The 24,272-nt window shown below is 40.4% G+C and overlaps 1 protein-coding gene across 2 annotated transcripts in view; it reads right to left on the bottom strand.

Annotated features, from left to right (window-relative positions):
- Positions 1–281: 281 nt before the first annotated feature.
- zbtb44 (zinc finger and BTB domain containing 44) overlaps positions 282–24,272 on the bottom strand; it is a 29,458-nt gene continuing 5,467 nt past the window's right edge. Inside the window, exons 2-6 of one of the 2 annotated variants that reach the window (XM_072670041.1) lie at positions 21,193–22,288; positions 19,233–19,317; positions 16,466–16,617; positions 13,861–14,161; positions 282–4,445 (exon numbers count right to left, since the gene is read on the bottom strand). In XM_072670041.1, coding sequence (XP_072526142.1) covers positions 4,058–4,445; positions 13,861–14,161; positions 16,466–16,617; positions 19,233–19,317; positions 21,193–22,261 — 1,995 coding nt within the window. In that variant the 5' untranslated portion in view covers positions 22,262–22,288 and the 3' untranslated portion in view covers positions 282–4,057. The remainder of the gene's footprint in view (positions 4,446–13,860; positions 14,162–16,465; positions 16,618–19,232; positions 19,318–21,192; positions 22,289–24,272) is intronic. The other variant, XM_072670111.1, reaches the window with a different exon arrangement.

Below are 24,272 nucleotides of genomic sequence, written 5' to 3'. Positions count from 1 at the left end.
TAGTTAGCCTATGTGGTACATAAGAACACTCAAATGTACTTACTCCAATGAATTGCACGCAAGGGTGCTGAATATGAAGCCTGCTTTTTTATGAAAAATGTGTCCCATTAAGGTAAAGGGAAAGGTGCACATATTTGTCACTGTACAGCGAAATGTGTCCTCCACATTTAACCCATCTGTGGTAGTGAACTGCCTCAAAACCTAGATGAACAACTATAACAGTCAAAACAGTTCTGAGTGCAGGGTTAATAGAACGTGCCACAAATATGAACACCCAGTGATTCCAGATGGACAGTGAAGCTATATTTGGAGTGTTAGGCTGTAACCATTTACTTTCAATCGTTACTTGTTGTCTTTACAAAACATCATTCGGCAAATCTGCATTGGCATAATAAGGACCACTGAGAAGATACAAAACAATAAAGGTACATTTTGTCATTATCAAAATAAACAACAAGCACACATATTAAACCCATAGTATAGCACTTCCAAAAATATTTTAGGTTACTAGCTACATTAGAAGAAGTCTACCAGCATTCTGTCTACAAAATGGTATGAATCCATATCAATGTATGATTTTTTTTTTACCATTAAAATATACTACAGATTCAATATACAAAGGCACAAGATACGAATAAAACTAAACATGAAGAAAAACAAACAAACAAACAAACAAACAGAAACTCAGAGTAAATACCATTAAAGACATTGTCACAAAAGCGGACACTACAAGGCTCAAGTCAAATAACAATTTCACACTCACATCAGTATAAGAAATGTACAAAATTCACACTGTTAAGGTGACTAATAATAATAATCAGAATTATAATAATGCAGGATCAGAAAAAAGCTTCATGACCATCAAAACACCAAGTTTTTCGCTCTGTTGAAACATCAGACACAGAAGATTGAATAGTGTACATAAAAACCGCAGTTCCACACACATCTGAAACAACATCCAACAAAGAAAAATCAACCCATGCTATATTGATTTCTGCTCGGATTTCTTTTGTAGGATCACATGCAGGTACCACAGAAAGGAGGCCGGGAATACTGTATTCTGGGTGGGGGGAAAGAAAAGGAAAAAAAAAAAGAAAAAGGAAAAACAGAAAAGCGCAATTACAAACTCTCAGACTAGGAGACACTGGAGTTTTCTTTAGACCGCAGCAGTCCAGGTCAGGAGGGGAAGAGGGGTGGGGCTTAGGGGGTGTGGTTACGTATGTGTGCAGTACATATACAGACTTAAAACATGAACAATGACATCACATGCCAATACCCCGTCCCGTCTTTTGCATCTGTTCTCCATGTCGGGGTCCTTCCTTGGTAACTACTTTCTTTAAGTGCAGAGCTGAATTGGTGGAACTGGTGTTCCAAGGGCTTGAGTGGGGTTCTTACAAGGTCTGTCAGCATGTGGTCCACTCTGATTGCTCTCAACTCTGTCCTCCTGCTGACTATCAGTCATAATATTCGTTGTCCTTTGCAATATGTGTGTGTGTTAATATAGATATATATATTTATATTTATAAAAGAAACTTTTTCACATTCTTCAGTCAAGTTCTGAAAAACAAGGGTGTCATCTACAGAAGTTTGGATATTGCACAATGTCGCATACTGAACAAAAAGAACAGAAAAGAAGAAAACTAATGGTTCACTCGAAAACATCACATTGGAATGGAGCCGCTTCTGGCCAAATGATTGCCCTGTGCAATGTCAAATACAACAAGGGGAAAAAAACACACAGATTCTGAGGAAAACAGTGTGTTTGTTGAATGTCCAGATTGAGCAAGTGCTGTATAAACATTTAACAAATCCTAATATTTATTTTTGTTATTCACCTCATATTTTGCTACAGAGTCACAGGTACGAAAAAAACTGATATGTACTAGTATGGCACTAGTATGGAGAACAATTCCATATCCATAGCTTAGTGAAAATGGGGAATAGCAATGAGCACACCACCCCCACTTTACTTAAACCTGTGCCGTGAGTTCTCTCATTCTGTAGGGTAATGCTTAACCCAATGGCGTAGCACAACATTCTAGGACTGAGCTGAGGCGCGGTTCTCGAAGATGGACATCAGGCACAGCTGACAAACTTTAGCAGCACGGTATATACAGCAGGAAAACAAGGGGGAGAAGACAGTTAACCCCTTAAACTGTAAGGGCCCGAGCGGGACCCCACTTCGGTTCCTCCCACTCATAACTACATAGCTTACATATTAGTTTCACAGTAGTCCATTACTGTTAGTTACTAGGAATGCATCTTTTTGTGGAATATCTGGTAACTGGGCCAATAGGATAACCTGTAAGTTACAGTTTGTAGAGGTTGATTGCCATAATTAATACAATTACTAATATATAAATATATCTCACCGTATGGGAAGTACAGATATTTTGTTTTTAACAAACGAAGGTTGTACGAATGTTCAGACTGCTGAGCATAGATTTATAGTAACTTATAAATTTCCTGTATATTATCAGATCATATCAACTGTGGGCAAATCCCTGATCAGATTCATCAATGTATAATGTATAAATAAATAATTTTTTATCATAATTAATAAATGAAACAATTGATTTTAAGTGAGTAATTATGACAGCCATAGTTAAGGATCTAATCGAAGGGCATTGATAGAGCAGCACTGGTAATGTATGACTGAACCTGTGTGAGGTTAAATTCTGTGGGGCAGTAGAGTGTTAGCTGACGTTTTAAAAGTATCCGATCATAGCCTAAGTAAAGACAATATTTGCTCCAAACAAGCAATTTATTAATTTGATTTTGGGGTGATCTGTGTTGCAGCTCTTCATTTATTTGGTTGATGTAGCGTAGTGGATAATGGCATCGCCTTTGCCAGGGTGGAAGTAGGGTTTAATTAATAAGCTACACCAATAAACAGACTACACCAATAACAGTCTCTGGGCAAGACTCCTAACACTATTAACCCATCTTGTCAGATGATGTAACTAGTTATTTTGGGCTCATTAAGGGTCAAATAATATGTATACTATACAGATAATAGTACGTACTGGAAACATTCTACTGTGTTTAATAGGTTAAACAGGTCACACAGTGTAAGCTTGTTGTCCAGTTGCTTGAAAAGACATTGGAACCATTATATATAAAAAAAAAAATAATAAAAATAATCTGTAAATCCCTACTTTATAATAACTGAATAATAACTCAGTTTAAGGGGTTAACTTTTTGATTCCACTCCTCAAACGCAACTCTCCCAAGCTCCCTTACAAAATAGCTGGCACAAGATTCCTTAAAAGGAGTCTGGGGTTGCTTTACCAAATCTGGTTCAGTGGTGACCACGTCATGATTGGACTCCCACGTGCATTTCTGTTGCTGCAAAAGAATGCAGATGAAGTAGTAACACAGTCGTTTCACATTTGGAAGAACCTCCCGTCTGCAGGACGAGGAGAGCGACTTGCTACGGTTGAGGTGCTCTGCTGTGCGAGACTAAACAAATCTTGCAGGGGGTGGGGTGGGGGGGGGGGGGGTGGGGGTGCAGGGGAGAAGAGGCAAGACAAAAGAAATCCCAAAAAAACCCAAGACAGATCGATCTGCTCATTCACTCACCATCCAGTACGATCCAGTTCGACTGTGTAAGGCTAAGGCGGCACCTCAGTAGGTGTGGTTCATCATCTCACAGCTTTCGCACACACTTTGATTCCTTTGTCATAAAGCCTCGAAAGAGGATCATAGTATATTATATACATAATCTGATAATACAACAGATATGGGGTAAAATAACAGAAAACGTCCAGCCTCAAACATTTCAAGTTTAAACTGAACTTCAGAACAAACCGCTAACATAAAACTGTTCAGATTCAAAGTGAAAGGAAGGGAAAGACATTCACATTTCTCTGAAGAACGATTCACAACTGAACTTGAAGCTCCTGAAAGGTCAGCTACAACATGTTCAAAGCAGTTTTCCAAATTGCATTCCACACGTAGGGACCAGTGTTCACTTTTCTAGTTGCATGATCTTGCCTGTAACACGAATGACCCAAAAAAACAACCAAAAAGAATCAGAAAGAAAAAGAATACCCCTTCACTCGATTGTAATGGACACAAGCGCCTTCTTCTGCTTTCGTCCCTCTCCTTCTTTCTCTCTCTCGCCTTCCTCGGGCTCGGGTACAGAGGTGACAGCGGTGGTGGTCTTCGGCGGCTCCGCCGGTGTCCCCTCGCCCTCCGCCTCGCCCCCGTGAGCCACTCTGGAGCCCGGGATGTGGGGTGGGGGCGCTGGGGGCAGGGGGTCGTAGTTCATGGTGGAGGAGACCTGGGAGATGACGGGCGTTTGGACTGAGGAAGAGGAGGAGGAGGAGGAAGAGGTGGCGGCACCGGCTGCGGTTTCAAAGGCCTGCTCGGTCATTTCAAAGTGGGCCAGGCTCTCCTCCTCCTCCTGCATGTGGCTCAGGTAGTCTGGGAGGAGGAACTCACTGGAGTAGAAGAGAGAAATAGAGAGCAAGGGAGGTTAAATGCAGCCACCAACGGATGCCGTCTTCATCTTCTCTAGCTCAGGACAACTCATCAAGAAAGGAATACGGGACATTCCTAAAGCTCGCTCAAGCAGTTGCAAACTGGCTTCTGCTTGTGTTGTCTCTGGTAATCGATTGCAACCAAGACAGATGCAGGGTTTAAGCTAATTATCAGAGGATTCCCTTAAACTGACCTTAACCTTACAGACCACCACTAGCTCTGAGAAGCCACAAGTAAACATTTCAGACATGAAATCAAATGAGTGGTGAAAAAAAAAAAAGGGGGGGGGGGGGGGGTGTCACTGAACACACCTATCCCCTACAGGAATCATTGCCTATATAACATTTTGGGACCCCGTATCTATTAAAAAGAAAACATTCAAAAACCTGCAGGGTTGGGCAGCGTAACGATAGTATTTGTTGGTATTTAAAAAAGAAACACATTATGACACATTATACGGACAAAAGTTTTGGGACTCCTGCTCATTCAACGCTTCTTCTGAAATCAAGGGTAAAAAAAAAGAAAGAAAAAAAAAGAAAAAAAAGAAACAAGAGCTGCATTTGCATCCTGCATTTGCTGGAGTACGTGTCTCTACTGCCCAGGGAAGGCTTTCTACTAGATTTTGGAGGAGCGTTGCTATGAGGATCTGACTGCGCTCAGTGACGAGCATTAGTGTGGTCAGGTTCCTCATCCCACTTCGCGCCAACTCATCCCAAGAGTAACTCGTTCCAGAGAACACAGCTCCACAACTCAATAATGGGGAGGCATTATACCCCTCTAGCCCACACCTGGCATTAGGCATAGTGCCCTTAGGTTTAGGAATTGTATCCAGAGATTCTGCTTCCTTAATACTTCTTGTGTGCATTTGCAAATGTGTGTCAGCAAAGGGTGCAGCTCAAAGCAACAGAACAGAATTATTAAAAGGAGTGTCCACAAACATTTGGGCATATAGTGCAAGTAAATGAGCCCTGCGCCTCATTCCGAAAGCAGTCCGAACTGAAACAGTTCTTATAACTTCAGTGACAATGGGCGGGGCTAAACTGCAGAAGGTTGAAAACGCAGATGTATAAATACCGCAATTCTAATGCACTCACAAAAACAGTGACTTCAGAATAGTTTGGGGTATTTTAGGCAGTTTACTTTCTCTTCCCATATATGGCCCAAGTCGACTGAGGTGTGATTGTTTTTTAAACTAAAAGTGTTACTTACTTTTATTAAATACAAGACAAAACATATATAGTGTTGTCATGATCTAAAGGCTTCTTAAGAAAGTGAATCCGAACCCAACTATTCTAACTTAGTTCTGATTAGCATATAAAAACTAAATACTAAATGTGTGGGTTGAATCAAGTGAGCAGGGACTGCTGCTGTGCTTTGGAGGAGGGATACTCCCTCGGAATTCTCTGCCCATCATCAGCCTTCAAATTGCCTTTAGAGGCGAGACTTTACATTGTACATTAGATTGGTATGTTCCACTACCTTTCTCATATTCCCTAAAGAAAATCCAAAATAAAACGTAATTAATCCGCTATTTCAACTGACATTTATCCTTACATTTGTCTCAAAGCTTTATAAAAGCATTTGCATGACTTCTACTCATAATCAGTCCTTCCATTCACGGGTCCAAATCTGAGTGCGAGACTAATTTTATGTCCTCTGGCACAAGCGCCCAAATCTAAACAGAGGCTCTACTTACATATCTGAATTAAACCAATTGCTCCAAGTATTAAAAGTAATCTAGTGAGTTGAGCAATATACATTAAAATGCATTGTTCTATACATAGTTTGATGCTTTCAGATTATGAATATAAGCTATGTCTGACATTGTTTATGTGGATTGGGAATACCTAACAAAAAGCTGAACAGTGAGCTGGGAGAACCTTAGAGGCCTGAAATGCCCTTTATGTAAAAATGATCAGGCATCAGCTTTGCCATTTTTAACTCCGAAAGTTCAGCAAGTCCCCTGTTAAAAGAATACTCCAGCGTTTTTAAACTACCTAGCTCAACATACACAACATATGACTGAACACCACCAGAAAATACTCTCATCTTGTTTCCTGAAAGCTACAGTAAACCTGTTCACTCACACACAGGTAAATAGAAGCCAACTGGCAGGTTCGAATGCATCCTTTTAAGTACAGGGAAAGCATTGAAATCACTGTGGTCTGGGGTAACCAGATGTGAGAACTCAAGCTGACTTGGATTTTAGCAGTCCAATGTTTAATCAAGCTAAACGCTAGTAGTCAACAGTTAACATCTATTCTCAAGACTAAGGCTTTCAGAGCGAGATATAGTCGTAGCGAAGCGTAGCAATAGGCGTGATGCTAAATCTGATTTGATCTGTTTTGAGATGCTGAAGTTTCCTAATGTCTGTAAAATATAGTCTGATTCACTTTCAACTGGCCCTTAAAAAAAAAAAAAAAAAAAAAAAAATATATACACACACACACACACACACACACACACACACACACACACACACACACACATATATATATATATATATATATATATATTTATTTATTTATTTTTTTTAACATGCTTTAAACTGCATATTTTGACACTGACTGGTAGGTCTGTAGGTCTGTCAGTCTTAAATATTGTAGGTCTGTCAGTCTTAAATATTGTATTTAGTCCCAAGTCAGTGATCGGTCAATGTAAAAATATGCAGTTTAAAGCATGTTTAAAAAGTTAAAAAACAACAATTGTATATATGTTTTTTTTTTTTTTTTAAACATGCTTTAAACTGCATATTTTGACATTGACCGATCACTGACTTGGGACTAAATACAATATTTAAGACTGACAGACCTACTGACCACATAATGTAGATGCAGCTGATAGAAAATGACTGAATATTCCTTTAAGGGTTATAAGTAGTCCCGTTTCTCTCCTCCACTCCAAACCTGGGGAACACCTGGTTTCTGCGGGAACAGACAGCAGGGAGACGTGGGGTAGACAGCGTCTGGTTCTCATTATCGCAACAGAGAAACACGCATCAGAACACACAATGCAGCCACGTTCTTTGCCTGCCAGCTATCTCTCACTTTTTCTTTCTCTCTCTCTGTGTCTGTGCTTTTGAGAGAGTGCCAAACCATTGCCTCACTCCCGCAGGCCTGGTCAGCTCAGACGCTGTTTATTTGGGCTGAGCACACATGGATGGGGCAGAGAGAGAAAAAGCGGGTACATATGGGCTAGGAGCTTAAGGTTTAACATCTACTGGAGCTCTCAGACTGAGGGTGCACAAGTGTGATATCATATTGATTGTACACCAGATCAAGACTATTAGAGGTCATGTGTGATCCTTGTTATGCAACCACTAAGTCTGCAACTTAGCATACTTGTTCAGAATGCACAAGGACATCAGAATTTGGGGTCGACCAAGGATATCTCGCAGATAAAACAAAAAAACAAAAGCCTGCTTGTGGCTCTTTAACGCAGCCCCTACTGGTAGAAAATATTCCGGTTCAGTGTTCTGCCCTAAACCTTGCTGGACTGGTCAAAATAACTATGGTGAATCAATAACAACCAATCAAAGCTCAAGTAGTCTGCATCACTGCCCCATTCTAGTTTATTTAAAATGTATTGATGCATTCTACCCATCAGCATTTCCAAACACACACTATATGTGCAAATGTTTATGGGTTTAGTTCCTTGGGGTGTCCACAAACATTTTTTGTTTGTCCCATATCTCTCTATCTATTTCTCTCTCTCTCTCATATATATATATATATTACATACAGCTTATCTAGCCCCTGTACAGAAGTACTGCCAATAGGACTGAATCTGGAGAGGATAACATGCAGGCATGGGCTAGAGGGGTATAAATCCCTCCAGCACTGAGCTGTGGAGCAGTAGAACTGCGTTCTCTGAAATAATGGTGCTCCATCTAATACTTCTAGAATGAGTTGGGGACTTGAAGATGAGGTGTGCAAATTCAGCAGAACGCCTTCTCTGGACAGTAGACAGTTACTCTAACAAAAGGAGGATAACCTTTCTTTATACCCGTGATTTTAGAAGAAACAATAAATGAGCAGATGTACAGTGCACAATTCAGGACATTCAAAAAAAAAAAAAATATAATAATAATAAAAAATAATAATAAAAGGCATCAGGTTTCTCACAACAAAAAGCAGGTGCAGAGGCCACTGCAGAGTAACGTTTATACGTAGATTACTTAGTTACTTACTTTCGTGTCTAGATGAACGACAGCATTACAAATCACGTTAACTGAACGGTGCAATTATTACGTTCTTTTATTTGCAGAAGATTTAGCTTCAACTTTCGTGTTGTCACTGTGTTTGGTCTTGCGGCCTAAACTGGAATTTCTGATTTAACTATTTACCTTGGTTATGTTCCATACGGTGAGTTCACTCTTATGTAATCATATCAGTATTGGCAGATAATCAAAAAAAATAAAATAATAAAAATAAAAAAATTATTATATATATATATATATATATATATATATATATATATATATATATATATATATATATATATAAAAACCCCAAAAAATAATAAAAAATTGATTTTGCAGATATTAGATAAAGCTTTGTGCTACTAAGCTGCCTTTTCATAAAATTTACTGCATTTGTAACCTCTACAAATCGATGTTCCATTTCTCTGTAATGCTAAACAGCAGTGTTTATAACCGTCTATGTGTCAACACTGGCAGATATGACCTTGGATATCTGTGCCTTTCCAATCTAACCGTATGCAACTAATTTCTCTTAGCCATAGCGTCCACTCCGGAACAAAATACCACTGAGCAGATCAAATCTGGCAAGGAAAAGGAAAGTTTTCCTATGTTTACATGCACAACAATTGTTTAACCCTCTGGAGTCTGCAAACGAGCCGGCGTATCAAATGATGTTTCTCAAAGTGTCTATTAATAACAACACAGCACAGAAATAAAAGCTCTAGTGAAAGTTCTACCATGACACTCATAAGGCAGCATCACTATCCTTTAGCCGATCACCTGCCACCACCTGTGTTAAAAGACCTCTAATTACACGCTTTTTGCTGCTTTTCCTCCCAACTGCCACCAGTTTGGTCCCGATGGATGCCCGGGGTAGGCTCCACCCCCTGTCTCAAAATTTGTCCCGATGGTGCAAGACCTGGGCTGACCACGGGGCCTACACCAAAGACAATCAACAGTTCTAACTTGTTCCATCTCATGAATAGTCAAGAAAAAGAAATTAAGATTTTTTTCCTTTCTCCTGAGTCTACTGGTAGAAATACGATTAGCTGAATCTGTAGAGCCCACCCTTTCCATCTTGGCATCTTACTGCCAAATCGTACGTGACTCACATCCAGATTTACAAGGCTGTGAAGACAAGTCAAGATAATGCTCTTAATGTGTCCGTCATTTGCCCCCATCTGTAATTGCTGGATTTGTGCGTCAGTCTATGTTTTGGGTATAACTGTTCAATGGACAGTCAGAAACTCACCTCTTACTGTTTTTTAGACTGTTTATGTCTAAATACCCCCTGGGGTCCATGGCATATAGTCAAGGATTGGCTGTGATTTTAATAAACGTTATACAAGACGTGCCACATCATCACTGCGCTCTTTACTCTGTAGCGAGTGAACACTAATTTTAACTAGACAGGAACCGTGGGATAGATATCTGAACAGCTTAACAGTCAGATCTCAGAATATAAAGAGGCAGATGAAGAACCTGGAGCTAAGTCAACTAAATTTCAAACGCAGAATGATGTCTTTGTCAACTTTGGTTTTAGTGAGAACAGTGACGGTAAACCAAAATGTAATCTGTCTCAAGGTTCTAGCAAACAAGGCCAGGATGTTACCCAAGCTACAGCCACATGTGCTTACAAAGCACTGTCAGCAAAGCCATAAAAATGTCAAACAGGAAAAGATCATGAAAATTAAATCAATAAATAGTAATTTAGTAGCTCTGCAGATTCCCATTAGCAAAAAACTGCACAAACAACTGTGTTTTCATAAAATGTAGGGGCCAAGAATTGATGTGCCTTCTCCTAGCTGACAAAAGTTTGAGTCCCCTGTCTTATGCCTGGCGCACAGGATTTTTACAATCCTAACCGATGTTGAAAACATTGTTTTTTCTTTCTGCCCTGATTGAAACACCACACACTAAGATCATGCAGAACCAAGAGAGCAAGGGAGAATTAGTTGCAAACTAGATGTGAACAAACACGGTGAATGACCGCAGAACCACTGCAATGCTATTAGTGAGGTTTAGTAACGGATGCGGATAAAACCATGCTTTTAAACCACCATGATTTTAACTTCTTCCACACACACTGACTTTTTACGTTCAGCTCGACTCTCACTGCTCAACAGTCTTTGAGGCATGAGGTCAAAGGATACAGAGTCATAAATATTAAACTTGTCATATTTACGCTTCGTGATTGCTGTGGCCCCGACTGCTCTGGGAGAAGATCGGAAGACTAAAAGATTGGATTATAGACACCACACACAACAGGACTCTAAAAAGATCATAGTTAACGATCACTCTGAAATCTGAAGACCTTTTGCAATTGTTGGGAAGACCAAATCAGCCTCAAAATTATTCTGATTATCCTGTAGTGTAGACCAGGCATTAGAATACCTACGGACTTTCATCAGATATTGTATCAATTTTAACATAGTAAATGATGCTTATCCTAAATTATGGAAATCCCTCATCGTTCTATTATTTCAGCTTCGAAATACAGATCTGCATAAAGATGATCACCTCCCTTGCCCAACTCACTGCTGAAGAACATGCAGACTTTTTTATTAAGTGTTAGAAAGTCTACGTAATGTTTTGAGATATGAGCCACATGAGGAACATGTGTGAGCATGAGTTTCCAGGGACAAAACACCAGGATCACTCAAGGATAAGAATGTCTATCAAGCATCAATACAACGCATTAATGCATGCACTGTTTCACAGGGGCCTGCATCGGACAATAAATGCTCATAACTTAACATCATCATTAAATATAACTTGAGGGAGGGCAGTTAAGTCAAAGAGATTCCTGATGACAATGACAAACCTGTAGAACCTATGAAGTTCTAAAAAGCTGCCATGACCTTGTGACCACTGATTACACAGAGAACAAAATCTCTCAATGCTTTATCCTCTATATATCAAGATTCATTACTCTGTCAGTGTATACACAGTGTATATTATGGGGTGTAACGGGGTGTATGGGGTGTATTTGTCCCGAACCATCACGGTTCGGTGCACGCAGTCCTATGAAGAATACTCAGTATGTATGAGAAGTCCCAACAGTTAGCAGTGTGTTACTGCAGCAAGCACAGTGTGTGAAAGGCCACTTCTGGTCCGTGCCACAAGCTACCTGACGCTAAAATCCTGTCAAAGACAACCCTTTTTCCTGGTCATTTTCCGGTAACACACAGTAAAATGAATGTCGATAGTAAGGGAGATCAGATCAGAGAACAGCCGACTGACCCTGGCTCAGTTTCTCAAAATCTTTGCAGTATTAAGATCCACAACCCCCCATTGTACTAAACTTGTATTGAACCGTGATATCCAAACCGTGGTGTGAACCCAACGGTGACTCCTGTGTACCGTTACACCCCAAGCGTATATGTACATTAGGGCTGGCCCAAACAACATTACACAAGCTTTAGTAGGTGCTGTAAACACTCGCTTCCAAAAAAATGTTCAGTTGGTGGCAATAATGCTTTTAAAGTATATAGTGGTGATGGTGCAAATGAACTGAAATCAGCTGTGGATAAACACAGTATAAACATACTATCCATTTTCTGTCTGATTATTAAAACACTAGCATAATGTGGATGAAATGTAGCCTACCAGACATTACTCGGATAATGATTATGGATATTTTTACTTATGACTGATCAAACCTGTTATGCCTCCGCGGTACACACCTGCTGCGGTTGGAAGTTTATACCATTATACACTCAGTGTAATTATACACACAGGGTCAAAAATATGCATACAGCACACAACTAATTTCGGCAAAACTATTGGCTTCCTGGCACAGACCCAATTTCTAAGCACAGTCCACACATTTTTGATTGCGCTGAGGTCAGGCATTTAAAAAAGGCCATTAAAAAGGCTTTATCTATGCTTCATCTATGTCTGGGATCAATCCTTTGCTGAAGCACCTAACTGTGCCCAAGTTTCAACCGTCCATCTGATTGTTTGGTCTCCATTATTGCATCCACTTTGTACCAGGTCCATGGGTAGAAAAACAGCCCTAAAGCATCATGCTACCACCACCACGCTTAATAGTTGGTACAGTGTTCTTGTGGTTCAATAACTCACTTTTATTCCTTTAAATATACCACTGGTCATTTGCCAAGTTTTTCTAGACCTCGGCAAAGTGGCTACACCACCCAATAACTTGCATTTATGTACAACTGTTAAACAAGACTCCAAGAGACATTCCTGACTTGTGTAAGTCTGTCTCAGATTTGCACTGAATTTCTTGGACTGTGTGTTGGTCAATCCAACGAGTGCTGTGAAAGAAATCCTGTGGACAAAGATACTACCAGCTGTAGTCAGTCATGAATGCTAACAGGAAGTTAAGAGTCCCTGGCATTGGCAAGTTTAAAGACTTTAAAGTTTAAAGTAAGAAAATTAAGTACCTGATACTTTAAAGTGTTTGAGGCCTATTTGCTTTTTAAAAAGTGTAAATTCATGTGGAACGCGGTGTAGTTTTGCACTTTTAGGTGAGGTTATGTGAAAACCAATTATGAATTTCTAAGACATTACACCAGCTATTTTTCACCCCCCTCATATATAATTTTTCATATCAACATTAAATTCTGAATGGAGTCCAACGTAACGTATGCAAGTTTAAACATTCAAATTACTCAGGCCAGCCCTTATGTATGCATACCACTGGTTCACAGTTCAAAAGTTTGGAATCAATGTTTGAGGACACTAGGAAGCTGTAATTTAACACATCACACATGTTCAATCAAAATGAACAGTCTAAAAAACATTCTAATAAGAGTTAATAAAATAAAAAAAGAATTAAATAAAATTAAGATCCAAATTCCTAATATTTTAAAAGTGGCAAATAATTGAGCAGGAAATTATTGTTAAAAAGTCACTTCTTATTTAATCTCTCACTCTTCCTAGAACACCTGAATCAGTCGGTAAAACATCTAAAAACACCAGGTGTCCAGATTATAGTATTTAAGTCTATACTGTCCAAGTTGTTGAATAAAAAAAAATTATAATAAAGAATGATTGATAAGCCAGACGATTCCAAACTTTTAAACAGCAATGTACTCTTCATATCCCGCTTTAGTCACTGCCATCGTAAACCTAGGTGACTAACTAAGCCTGCATTGGTGTTCCTGTTCGCACAGAGTCATTTCTAATTGTGATCAGCTCCTCCTCACCTGGTCTGGAAGTAGTTTGCTAGCTCTGACGCCTCATGGTTCAGACTCCTCAGGTGTACGATTAAATTGCCGGAGTTGGTAAACATGGCGCCGCATGTTTTGCACTCGTAAATCCGAGGCTTGCGGATGATGTGGCGGGACACCCTCATATGGTGCTTATATTCACCGAAGGAAGTGAATGTGGCGCTACAGATCTGGCACCGGAAACAGCGTTTACCTTCATGCTTCAGCCGGTGCATCTTTAGGGAGTAGGCCCGTGTGAACTTTTTCCCACAGCGGTCGCACTGGAATGGCTTAATGCCTGCAGGGGAAACGGGTCAGAGGTCACACAGAAGTCAACAACAACAACAACAAAAAAACTTCGATACCAAACCAACTTATGCAGACCATTAAAGAGTGAAGTATTCAAAAGAGAACCAGAGTGCCAGCACAGAGGTGAACAGGCGTTGGTGCAAACAAGACAGATTATTTTGGCTGAACATAGAGTTTTTAACAGTTACGCATGGCTGAGGGCAGTTCATGTGGCTGTGCTGCACTTTCCATCAAATCAAGAACACCACTTTGGCAAAGCATGCGAACTAAATGTTGTACAATCTTATGCAAAAGTTTGGGCACCCCTGGTCAACATGTGTTGTTGATTTTAAGTGTAAATAAGTCACATCCTCAACAGCATTGCTGCAATTTATTTCCTAATTTAAACATAGCAATAAATAACCAATAACAAAATGCAATAAATATGGTGTGTCCAATAGCACATTAAACATGCTATGTTTACATTTATCCACAATGTATTTTTAATTTATTTACGAATAAATGTATACTTTATAATAAAATATAATAATGAAGAAGACAGTATATTGCTCCATTAAATAAAAGGGCACACCGAACCTTTTTGTATAATAGAACAAGTCCTGCATAGACAATGAAGATGGTGAGCTTAAGAAAGGGTGGGTGGACAAAAGCAATGTGATAACTGAAGGCAGCATTTCCCCTAGCATTAAAGCTGAAATTAACAGCTGCCTGGCTTGGAAATGAGATATAGACAAAACTAGCTGATCAAACATGCGTTATTCTCAATCTATCAAGCTCAAAAATCAGAGTTTATGTCTATTATAGATTCATTGATATTGATATAGCAACAGTGTCAGAGGCGAAGTATACTGTGATTATTGCTAATATTTAAACTTAATTTATTCCATTTTTATTTAATTATTCAATGCTTTCAAAATGAGAAGAGGCTGACTAAGAATAATATACACTAAGAATAATAAATTATTAAGCAGTAAAATAGGAATAATGCTATGTGTTAAATCCAATAAAACACTTTCCAGACAAAGTCTGTGGCTTAAATTAGACTAAAACAATTTCTAGTGGTGATTTTGCAGTAAGACTGTAATTTGGTCCAAGACTAAGTTTAATTTGTGGCCAGACATTTTTTAATTATAGAATATTTACTGTTTCGTATTAGAGCACTGTGATACTACAGCTGATATCAACTTCAAAGATCATCTAGATTAAAGATGTCCAAACTTTTTTTTTTTGGGGTGGTCAAAATGCAATTGGCCTAGGGCCCCGTTTACATCTGGTCACTTTATCAATCTTGAGCATCAGGATTATATCTGGAAGTTCAAGTGTAAACAAACCCAAAACACACTGCAGTGTAAACGCATCAGTCTCTTGACACATTCGACAACTAAAACCCCTCCCAGTACAACACCAGCAATAACTGCCGCACCACAAGCGAATTCGCATATTCCGTCCCACACAGGGATTTCTCACTAACCAGAGAGGCATTTGCGTAAATGCATGTGGCCAGAATCTTATCAGTATACAACCCAGATACTAGTCACAAAGTAACCAGGTGTAAACGGGGCCAAGGCATGTTTAAAAAATAAAAAAGTCAATAAGTCAATAATTAATTAAATAAATGTATTGTACCACAAATGTACAGTTATACATTACTAAAATATGTTTAAAGCATTACATGAACATAATAGGTATTAAATTAGTATAGTATAAAATATATGTATGGAAATATGTTGGGTGGGGTTAGTGTAACTTACCGATGGGCCAAATCAAACTAATGTCAGCTCTAAATCTAGAATTGTAGCAATGAGTGTCCACTCTTCGATAGAGGAGAATACCAGATGTGAAACTCAAGTGCAGCGTTTTGTCTACTGCAGTACGCAACCTCGTACGCATGACAACACTGGTAGCTTTAAAGAGTCTAACAAAATCTAGGGGAAACACTGCAAGTATTTTCATGATACACAAAGGGCATTTTCCACTGGTCTTTTTTTTTTAATGGTGCATGCAGTTATTCAGCGTTCCACAAGTGCAGACGATATCCACAATATACTCAAAACTACTGTAATTTATCACAATCATGAAAAAATAGCATATGGCCCACCCCAGTAGTAGATATCTTTCAAAGAGTACAGCACATAGTATCAACAATTCCTGACCTTCACTCTTAATGACAAAAGGAGCCCTTTAGATAGTGAAGAGAAATAACACCCAAGTCTCATGTGTAAAGAATAAGACTGCGGAGGATGATTTATACCCTGGTATAAACTGGTTATGTAAGTGCAGAGTGCTCCCTTACCGGAGTGGATGAGCATGTGCTGCTTGAGGTTCTGTATTCGGGTGAAGCGAACCCCACATGTGGGGCACTGGAAGGGGCGCTCAGGCCCATTGAGACCGGGCCGTGCGGAGGGGCTGATGTAAAGGTGATATGGGTACTGGACGTTTTCTAGCCTACAACAGAAGCGGAAAGGAGAGATGTTTAAAAAGCATATGTATATTAAAACAATGTGTTAATCAAACTCTCACCAAACATGAACACCAAAGGCATTCTGTGTCTAAGTCATTAATATTCACCCAAGATCAAAAAACAACAATCAGCAAGGTTCTTGAGACGGATCTATGACAAAAAACAAGGTTTGGCTATTTTGCTGTTGCCAAGCAGGCGGTGGTTTTCAGTGATTCACGTATTCAGTGGTCACCTTTTTTTCATCTGACCCATTATTAGGTTTCTGTACATACAAGGCTCAAGGTTATATTTACATTACAAGACTCATTGCCTAACTCCAATTCTGCCTTGTTGTGAATACTCAGGACAATGACGACACATGAATGAACCACGTTTATCACAAATGTCAAACCACGGAGCAATCCCCAATGGCCTGCTTTTTTTAATTAAACTGTGTCCAGAAGGGCTCTGTGTACATGGACGGACTCCCAAATGACCCTTTGTTAGACAAATAGTGCACTGTTTGGGTACAAATAGCACAATTTTCCTGATCTATGTTCAGAGGGGCAGAGCACAGACTGCCATTTGAGGTTGTAAATAGCAGAAAAAGCCATGGTTGCAAAGATCATCTTCTCTGAGCAGCTCTCAGCTGTTCATTATTCATGCAAGGCATTACATCTGTCAGACTGCACTGGGGATGCTCATATTCAACCTTCCAAAGAGAGTAAGAATCTATAACTTTACACTTACATGCAAAGCCTTCATCAGGTGAATGATACAGCAAATAAACAAATTAATCATTATTATTTTTAAAGACTTTTAGAGTAGCAGGATATATGGTCAATACGGCAATGTCACAATTATTCCACCCCTATATTATGTAGCCTGTTTCACCTGAAGTTGGGTTTAACCATGAATAACCCATTGTAAACTGTTTATATAAATACCACTCCGCAATGTGTTTAAGGTGTGTTGCAACCACAATGAAGACCAAGGAGCATTACATTTCTCAAGACACCATTGGAAACATTGCACTGAAGATCAAAATGTATGGTTAGAAGCTTCTGTATGAGAAGAACGGCCACCTACCCAACAGTGGTAATAACCACCCATTACACTAGCGAGACATTGTGGTATGGACTGTTTTAGGTACCACTCGCCAGAGTCGTTGTTCCCCTCTTGCATTAATGGGCACGTGGGGCACCACTATTATGCTATTGGGAATCACTCAATGTGCGAGAAGTCCATTCTCAGCACACCTTCTCTACAGGGGCTCTTTCTAGCTACCCCCCTAGCCCTGTATCCTATTATCATGCTCTTTTGGACATCAGTCAAATCTCGTCCTTTGCCCATGATGATCGTTTTGCACTGCTGCAACTGACTGGTGTGCTCGCTTATTTATACATGCAGCACACCCTGTCAGATAGCATCTGACCCACCCTGGGCCAAGTCTATTCCATAATATTCTGATATGCCTGTGACAGGGGGCAAAAAAAACTCTTAACATCACCTAAATGAATACATATCCAGCCCTAGATTCATTTTCACACAATTTTTTTGGCAGTTTTTTTCCCCCTTCCCTGTCTGCAGTTAACCGGATCCCCAACTCTTGTGGGTATTCACATCGTAAGATCTGTGTCGCATTAAGGCAAACAAATTGGATTTGTGACATGTCAATATGGTGATGTCAATTTAGAAGATCTATCTTGCAGATCTGTGGTTTCTACAATTTTCCACAGAAAACTATATAATTGTGTTATGTTTCAAGCCAGACATTTTTCTTGACCTACACAGTGGTTTTACCAATTACATAGGCAAACCTTCAAGCAGGCTCTGTTACCACTCTGTTCTTTCCTGAAACCCACTTAAATATAGTAGAAATGATCTGAACTAAATGACTAAATTATCTGAATCAAGTTACTTATGATTAACTCAGACTAGTTTAGATAGCCTATGTTGAGAGTTAGTGGGTTAGTTAGTGAGGGTGCCGAAAAAGCCAATAACAGACGTGCTTTTCAAATAACCTGAATATCTTCATGTTAAAATCAACTCAAGGTGACTTTCCATCGACTAGTGACTTTGAGGTAAATGTATTTGGAACATCAATTAAAGTCTTTAAAGCAATCTGGCTAAATATCTGCAAATTGCAAACTTAGCAATTCCTCTAGACTTGTTTTCACCACTCTCCACAGCTCCATGAAGATGCGTCCAGAGAGGTTTCAGACTAACATATAACAGGTTTAGTCAGGCATATCAAGTTGTCATATAAAAGTATAAACTCCTCTCTAGAGATGGACAGCTGTGTCTTTTTCTTCTCCTTTTGTTTTGCATCATGACACTTCAGTTTTCTTCCAGGATTCCAACAAAATTCAAGATCCAAGAAGTTTCCAGAGAGCCTGCCAACTAGCTTCTGGCCGCTTGGCAAGGAGTCACTGTCCTAATATCCACTACAATACCGCGTAAGCTTCCACCACTTATAAACCAGTATAAGTGAAGAAAGATGGAGACTGTGAGGATGAAAAATAATGTCCCGCCTCTGAGGGGCCTTTTAGTAAAATCGTAAAAGTGAGAGATCGTAAAAGGAGACTCTGTAAAAACAACGTAGGCGTAGAGCACCTACCTTTCGTCCTCCTCCATGTGGCCGGTGGTGTTTGGAGTGCCCTGGATGGACTGGAGACCCTCAGTCACTCCTTCATCCATGGAGCCTGAGGGGACAAAGAGTCACTTGTTTTTATTTCTTTCATGATAAAACAATCACAGCTAACCAAAGTAAGGCTGGGCAGTAAGGTTATTTATGCTCATGATGACAAGTTACATCATAACACGTCTTATTATGCTTTTCTGAGCATATTGTGGACATAGTCATAGACATAGTTCTAATATTCTATGAACACATAAAATATATTTATTATTTTAGCAGATATTTTGCACATTAGCCCAGTGTCTCATCTGAAGTTACCGTCATTTCATTTTTTAGGGGGGGTCTGAAATCAACAGTATAATATAAATCATGCACACGAGCCAGATTTTTAATTCTGTGATTCTGTATTTTAACCTGCCAAGGCCAAGGCCTATTAACTTTCTGTTAGTGATCAAGACTCACTACAGGAGGTAGCTTTTCTGTGCCCACATAAAAAGAGTTAGTTTGACAGCACTGGATTGGAAGGTATAGCCAATTTGCAGAGGCCCGTCACCCTCAGCTAAAAGGAATTTGGTTCAGTTGGCCAAAAACAACCCAGGATCCACCAAGACACAGGCCTGCCATGAACTAGAAGCTGCTGGACCACCAGGGTCACTGTCTATAGTCAAGCCAGTTTTACATCACCAAGAACTGAGAGGCTGTCGTCCAAGAAAGAAGCTCCTGCTCCAAAATCGACACCTTCAAGCTTGACTAAAGTTTGCAGCTGACAACACGGACAAAGAAAAAGACTTCTGGAAGTCAGACGAGACAAAAATGTTTGGAGGAGTAAAGGTAAGATATTCAACCTCAAAAACACTGTACTTACCGTTAAGCATGATTGTGTTCTTGAGGTATTTTAGAACTGGTACATTACAGTAGTTAAGAAGGCCTCCTCAGAATGTTCAGCATAATCTCATAACCTTGTCCAATAGGAGAAACACACATCCATGGACACCAACAATAAGCTTTTGCGACAGTCTGACATAGCTCTAATATTTGGGCTGGTCCAGATAATCCAACAAATTTAACTGAACTTGACCATTTCAGCCAAGAAGAGTGGTCAAATCCAACCAGAATTCTGCCAGAAGCTTGCCGATGGCTGCCAAAAGCATCTATTCAAGGTGCAACTTCCTAAAGGGACATTTAACCAAATATTAGGTGTGCTGGGTATGTAACTTTGACCAAGTATGTAGAATTTTGACCCTGTGTTGATTTCATAGCTCACCCACTCCCCAAAAATAAAAGTTGTGCGCCAATTTTTTTTTTTTTTTTTTAAAGATGTTATACACTCATTCTGCCCCAGAAACTGATCACTGATTCATGTCCATAATGAGTGTAAACATCTGGTCCTGACGTTGATCCAGAATTCGAATATTAATGCATTCCTAATATAATAACGCTCATTTAGGACTGACCAATTATTAGAAAAATGACCTTCAGAAGCTTAATCGACATTTTTGTTTTTTTTAATGCTGTTAATACTTCACCCTTAAAACATACTACCGCCAGCATTATAACATAACTCTGGCCCATCCGGTCTGCGACACAGAGGCAACACGAAGGAGAACTCAAACACTAAGCCAGCAGAGCAACTCAAGCAGCTTATATAATTGTTCATTAAACAATAAAATGTTAAATTAATCGTGATGCTGAGGTCATATCGCCCAGCACTACTATCAGTATTTAGTCAAACACAGTTGAGCCCCTTGAACATCACAATCTGAGCATTTAGAACAGATGATCTGCTGATTATCTTGAATATCTGTATCTCTCTGCCAAAACAGCAGTTCCTCTAGACCTCGTAACTACTCCTCTACGCCCATAACTAAATGCAATCAAACATCTACATGCAGTTAATTGTGTGTTATTATATAACTCAGTAGAATGAAAAACAGCACACCTATAGATGAAGACTGAGGGCTAATGAGCAGATCCTCCTGAGCATGCTCGCTGCCCGGAACAGTCTGCTGATCACTCAAGGAGCTGTGGGAGGCGCTGACCGGCTGTGAGGCCTCTTCATGCACCTCTTCGTCGCTCAGCCTTTCCACCTTCACCTGCACATCCTCCTCTTCCTCCTCCACTACAGCTGTTCCACCCACACCCATCCCCCTAGGGCCCTCACAGGAGAGGTACTCAACCAGCGCCCGACCGCCAGGGTCCTGCCCAGACGCGCCACCAGGCTCCAGGAGCCCCTCGGGTAGCTTGGCTTTCTCAGGAGCGAAGCGGCGTTCCACGCCGAATGGGTAGGTCCAGGAAAAAGCCAGCGAAGGCTCCAGAGTCTGCGCAGAACTCTCGGGGAACGACGATGAGGAAGGTGAGGGGTTGGGAACTTGTGGAGAGGAAGAAGAGGCTGGCTGTGGGCTTGCAAAACCTTTGCGCTTGCGGCGCGATTCGCGGCAAACAGGGATGGATCGCTCAACCACGCTGCTCTCCGAGGACACTGGGGAAGGGGAGAGGGCGTCCAGTGCAGCCAGGGCACAGCCGGTGGCACCTTCTGGTGCTTCTTGTGACCGGTGGAGACCGGCAGACGTTGAACTCCCGGTGGCCCCGGCAGCCGAAGCAGAGTTCCACAGGATGCTAGACTTCATGAACTCCGAGCAGGTGTTGGCAACTGCAAACATCTGCATGTAGCTGGCGGCGGCTAACACATCAATGATGTTCTCAGTGCTGATGGAAAGCGTGGAGGTGTAGGCGTATTCCAGCAGTGGAGCAAAGCCAGCCACAGTCACATGATGAAGGTCCAGCACAGGCTTGTCGTCCTCAGAGTCTTCCTCGCTGAGCTTTCCCGAAAGCTTGGCCTTCAGGAAGTCGCTGCAGCAGGCCAGCACCACCTTGTGGGCGGAGAAGAGCTGTCCCTGGACGCGGATGGTGACATCACAGAAGTGGCCTTCGCCGCGCAGGGCGTTGAGCTTGTCCAGCAGCTCCTGACTGTGACTTGGAGAGTTGTGGGTGAAGGTCTTTACTCCCATCCTCGCTGCTGATTGAGGATGGATTTCCTGTGGAGGAGGAAAACAATTAATAGGGCATCACAAACTTCATCACAGAACTTCACCAGTGATCAGTTTCAGTCCACATGACCACTGTTGGCTGATTTGTTTTGGTCAGTGGACAATTCTCAACCTACAACCTTTAAAAAAAAGGGTTCTTCAATGATTTGGTAAAGCTAATGGGCTAATTCTGGAATGATGATAGCCTGAAAAACAATGACTGAATGTTAATTCTTGGTCAAATGGTTCTTTTAAGATGGAGAATTTGCTGCATTTGGTTCTTTAATGAACCTTTTAAAAACTATGGTTCTATATAGCACCGAAAGCAGTTTCACTATTGTCAACCCAAGTCAAAGAACCCTTAGTAATAGATCAGTGACCCCTGATCCAAACAACTTCTTTTTGTGAATTTAGAAATTCAACAAAACATCTTAATAATGGAAGAAAGGTTTTTATGCTTGGGCTGAGGTGTTGGGCGGGTGTGGGTCAGGCCAAAAAAACCCAAAAAACCCAAAAAACCAAACCAGAAAAACAGATGTACACTAGGTTTGTCATCATAATTACATTATTGTTCATGAACTCAATAATTTTTGCAGACCTCCATATTGTCCATTGTTTTCAGTTTTGCAGGAGAAGGAACGTCATCAATATGTTAACCAGCCACACAATGACTAATGCATCAGTAACAGCACCTCCAGCAGACTGTGAGAAGTTATTGGAGGCTAGTAGTAGTATTTTAGGTATTTTCTGAAATAAATAAAAAATAAATAATTACTATGCAAAAAAAAAAAAAAAAGAAATTCATATATGTTGCAAACATCAGTATACACACACTATATAAAAGTCATTGCACTTTAAAGGGGCGTAATTACATTTGACTCTGGAGTGGTGGTGCACTTTTCTACTGTGCAGCGACTTCTGCACAAATATGATCTCAATGGAATCTTACTGAACTAGATGCTTTTTGCATGAATGAGCAAATCCCTCAAACAAGAACTGAAAGGGTTTTTTTTCTGGCTACAACAAGTGTTTACAAGCTGTTATATCTGCCGAATAGGGTGTTACTAGTACTGACCATGCAGTGTGCCAAAATCTTAACTAAAATCTACATGACTGCAGGTCATTTTCTACCTGCTCAGCTATTGATAATTACAGAGGTTTTGATCAGGGGTGCCTAAATCTTTGCCTGACACTAATGACTGCCTGCAACTCAACTGCCACTATAAAAAAACAGCCAAGATCCCACCCTTCGAGAATGAATAAGTGTTGTGGAATGAGCAAATTTCAGATGATGTGGTTCTCTCAAAGCCCACACATGCTTTCTACAATAACATGCCTAGACCCTCGGTTTCCCTGATCCAGATGACACCTAATTGAGCAATGAACAAAGACAGATTCGGATGTACAAAGCAGGCCTCCAAGCTCTCCAAGCTCCAACAGAAAGACAATCCACAGTCTCTGACCCATGCAGTTAAAAATGTACAATTAGGAGTTTCAGCTACGGCTGAGGTCATCCACAGCTACAGGAATCGCCAAATTCTTTTTGGGATTCAAATTCTCTGAATGTGTGGAAAGGCACGTAGCATTCCTTCATGGCAGAGCCTTTACAAGACACAGGGGAGTAACGGCTGGATAAAGCAGGAACAGAGTGGAGCCCCTCTGCTTCAGCAAGGCCCACTCTGGGCATCGAGTGGCTATGCTCAGTTGGACCATGAACACACTGATGCGAGGCTAAATGTAAGACCTAATGACATCTCTTTTTCCATGCAGGTGCCTCTGAAAAACAAAGGCCAACCTGCATCACCCTTGTAATGCCTCATATCTCAATCACAATCGGAATAACCTAAAAAAAAATCAGATGACAGAAGTTTATAGACAAATAAACACCACCACCGAAGTCCCAGAGCCTCTGTTCACTTAACTTAAGGCAGGTTTAGACTGGGTGATTTTGGTTAAAGCTGATGCAATCAGAAAAGCTCTAAAATTGTGATTT

The sequence above is a fragment of the Salminus brasiliensis genome, chromosome 1 (assembly GCF_030463535.1).
Source record: "Salminus brasiliensis chromosome 1, fSalBra1.hap2, whole genome shotgun sequence".
NCBI classification, from domain to species: domain Eukaryota; kingdom Metazoa; phylum Chordata; class Actinopteri; order Characiformes; family Bryconidae; genus Salminus; species Salminus brasiliensis.
The sequence above is the reverse complement of the archived record's forward strand: the minus strand, read 5'-3'. Positions and strand labels throughout refer to the sequence as shown.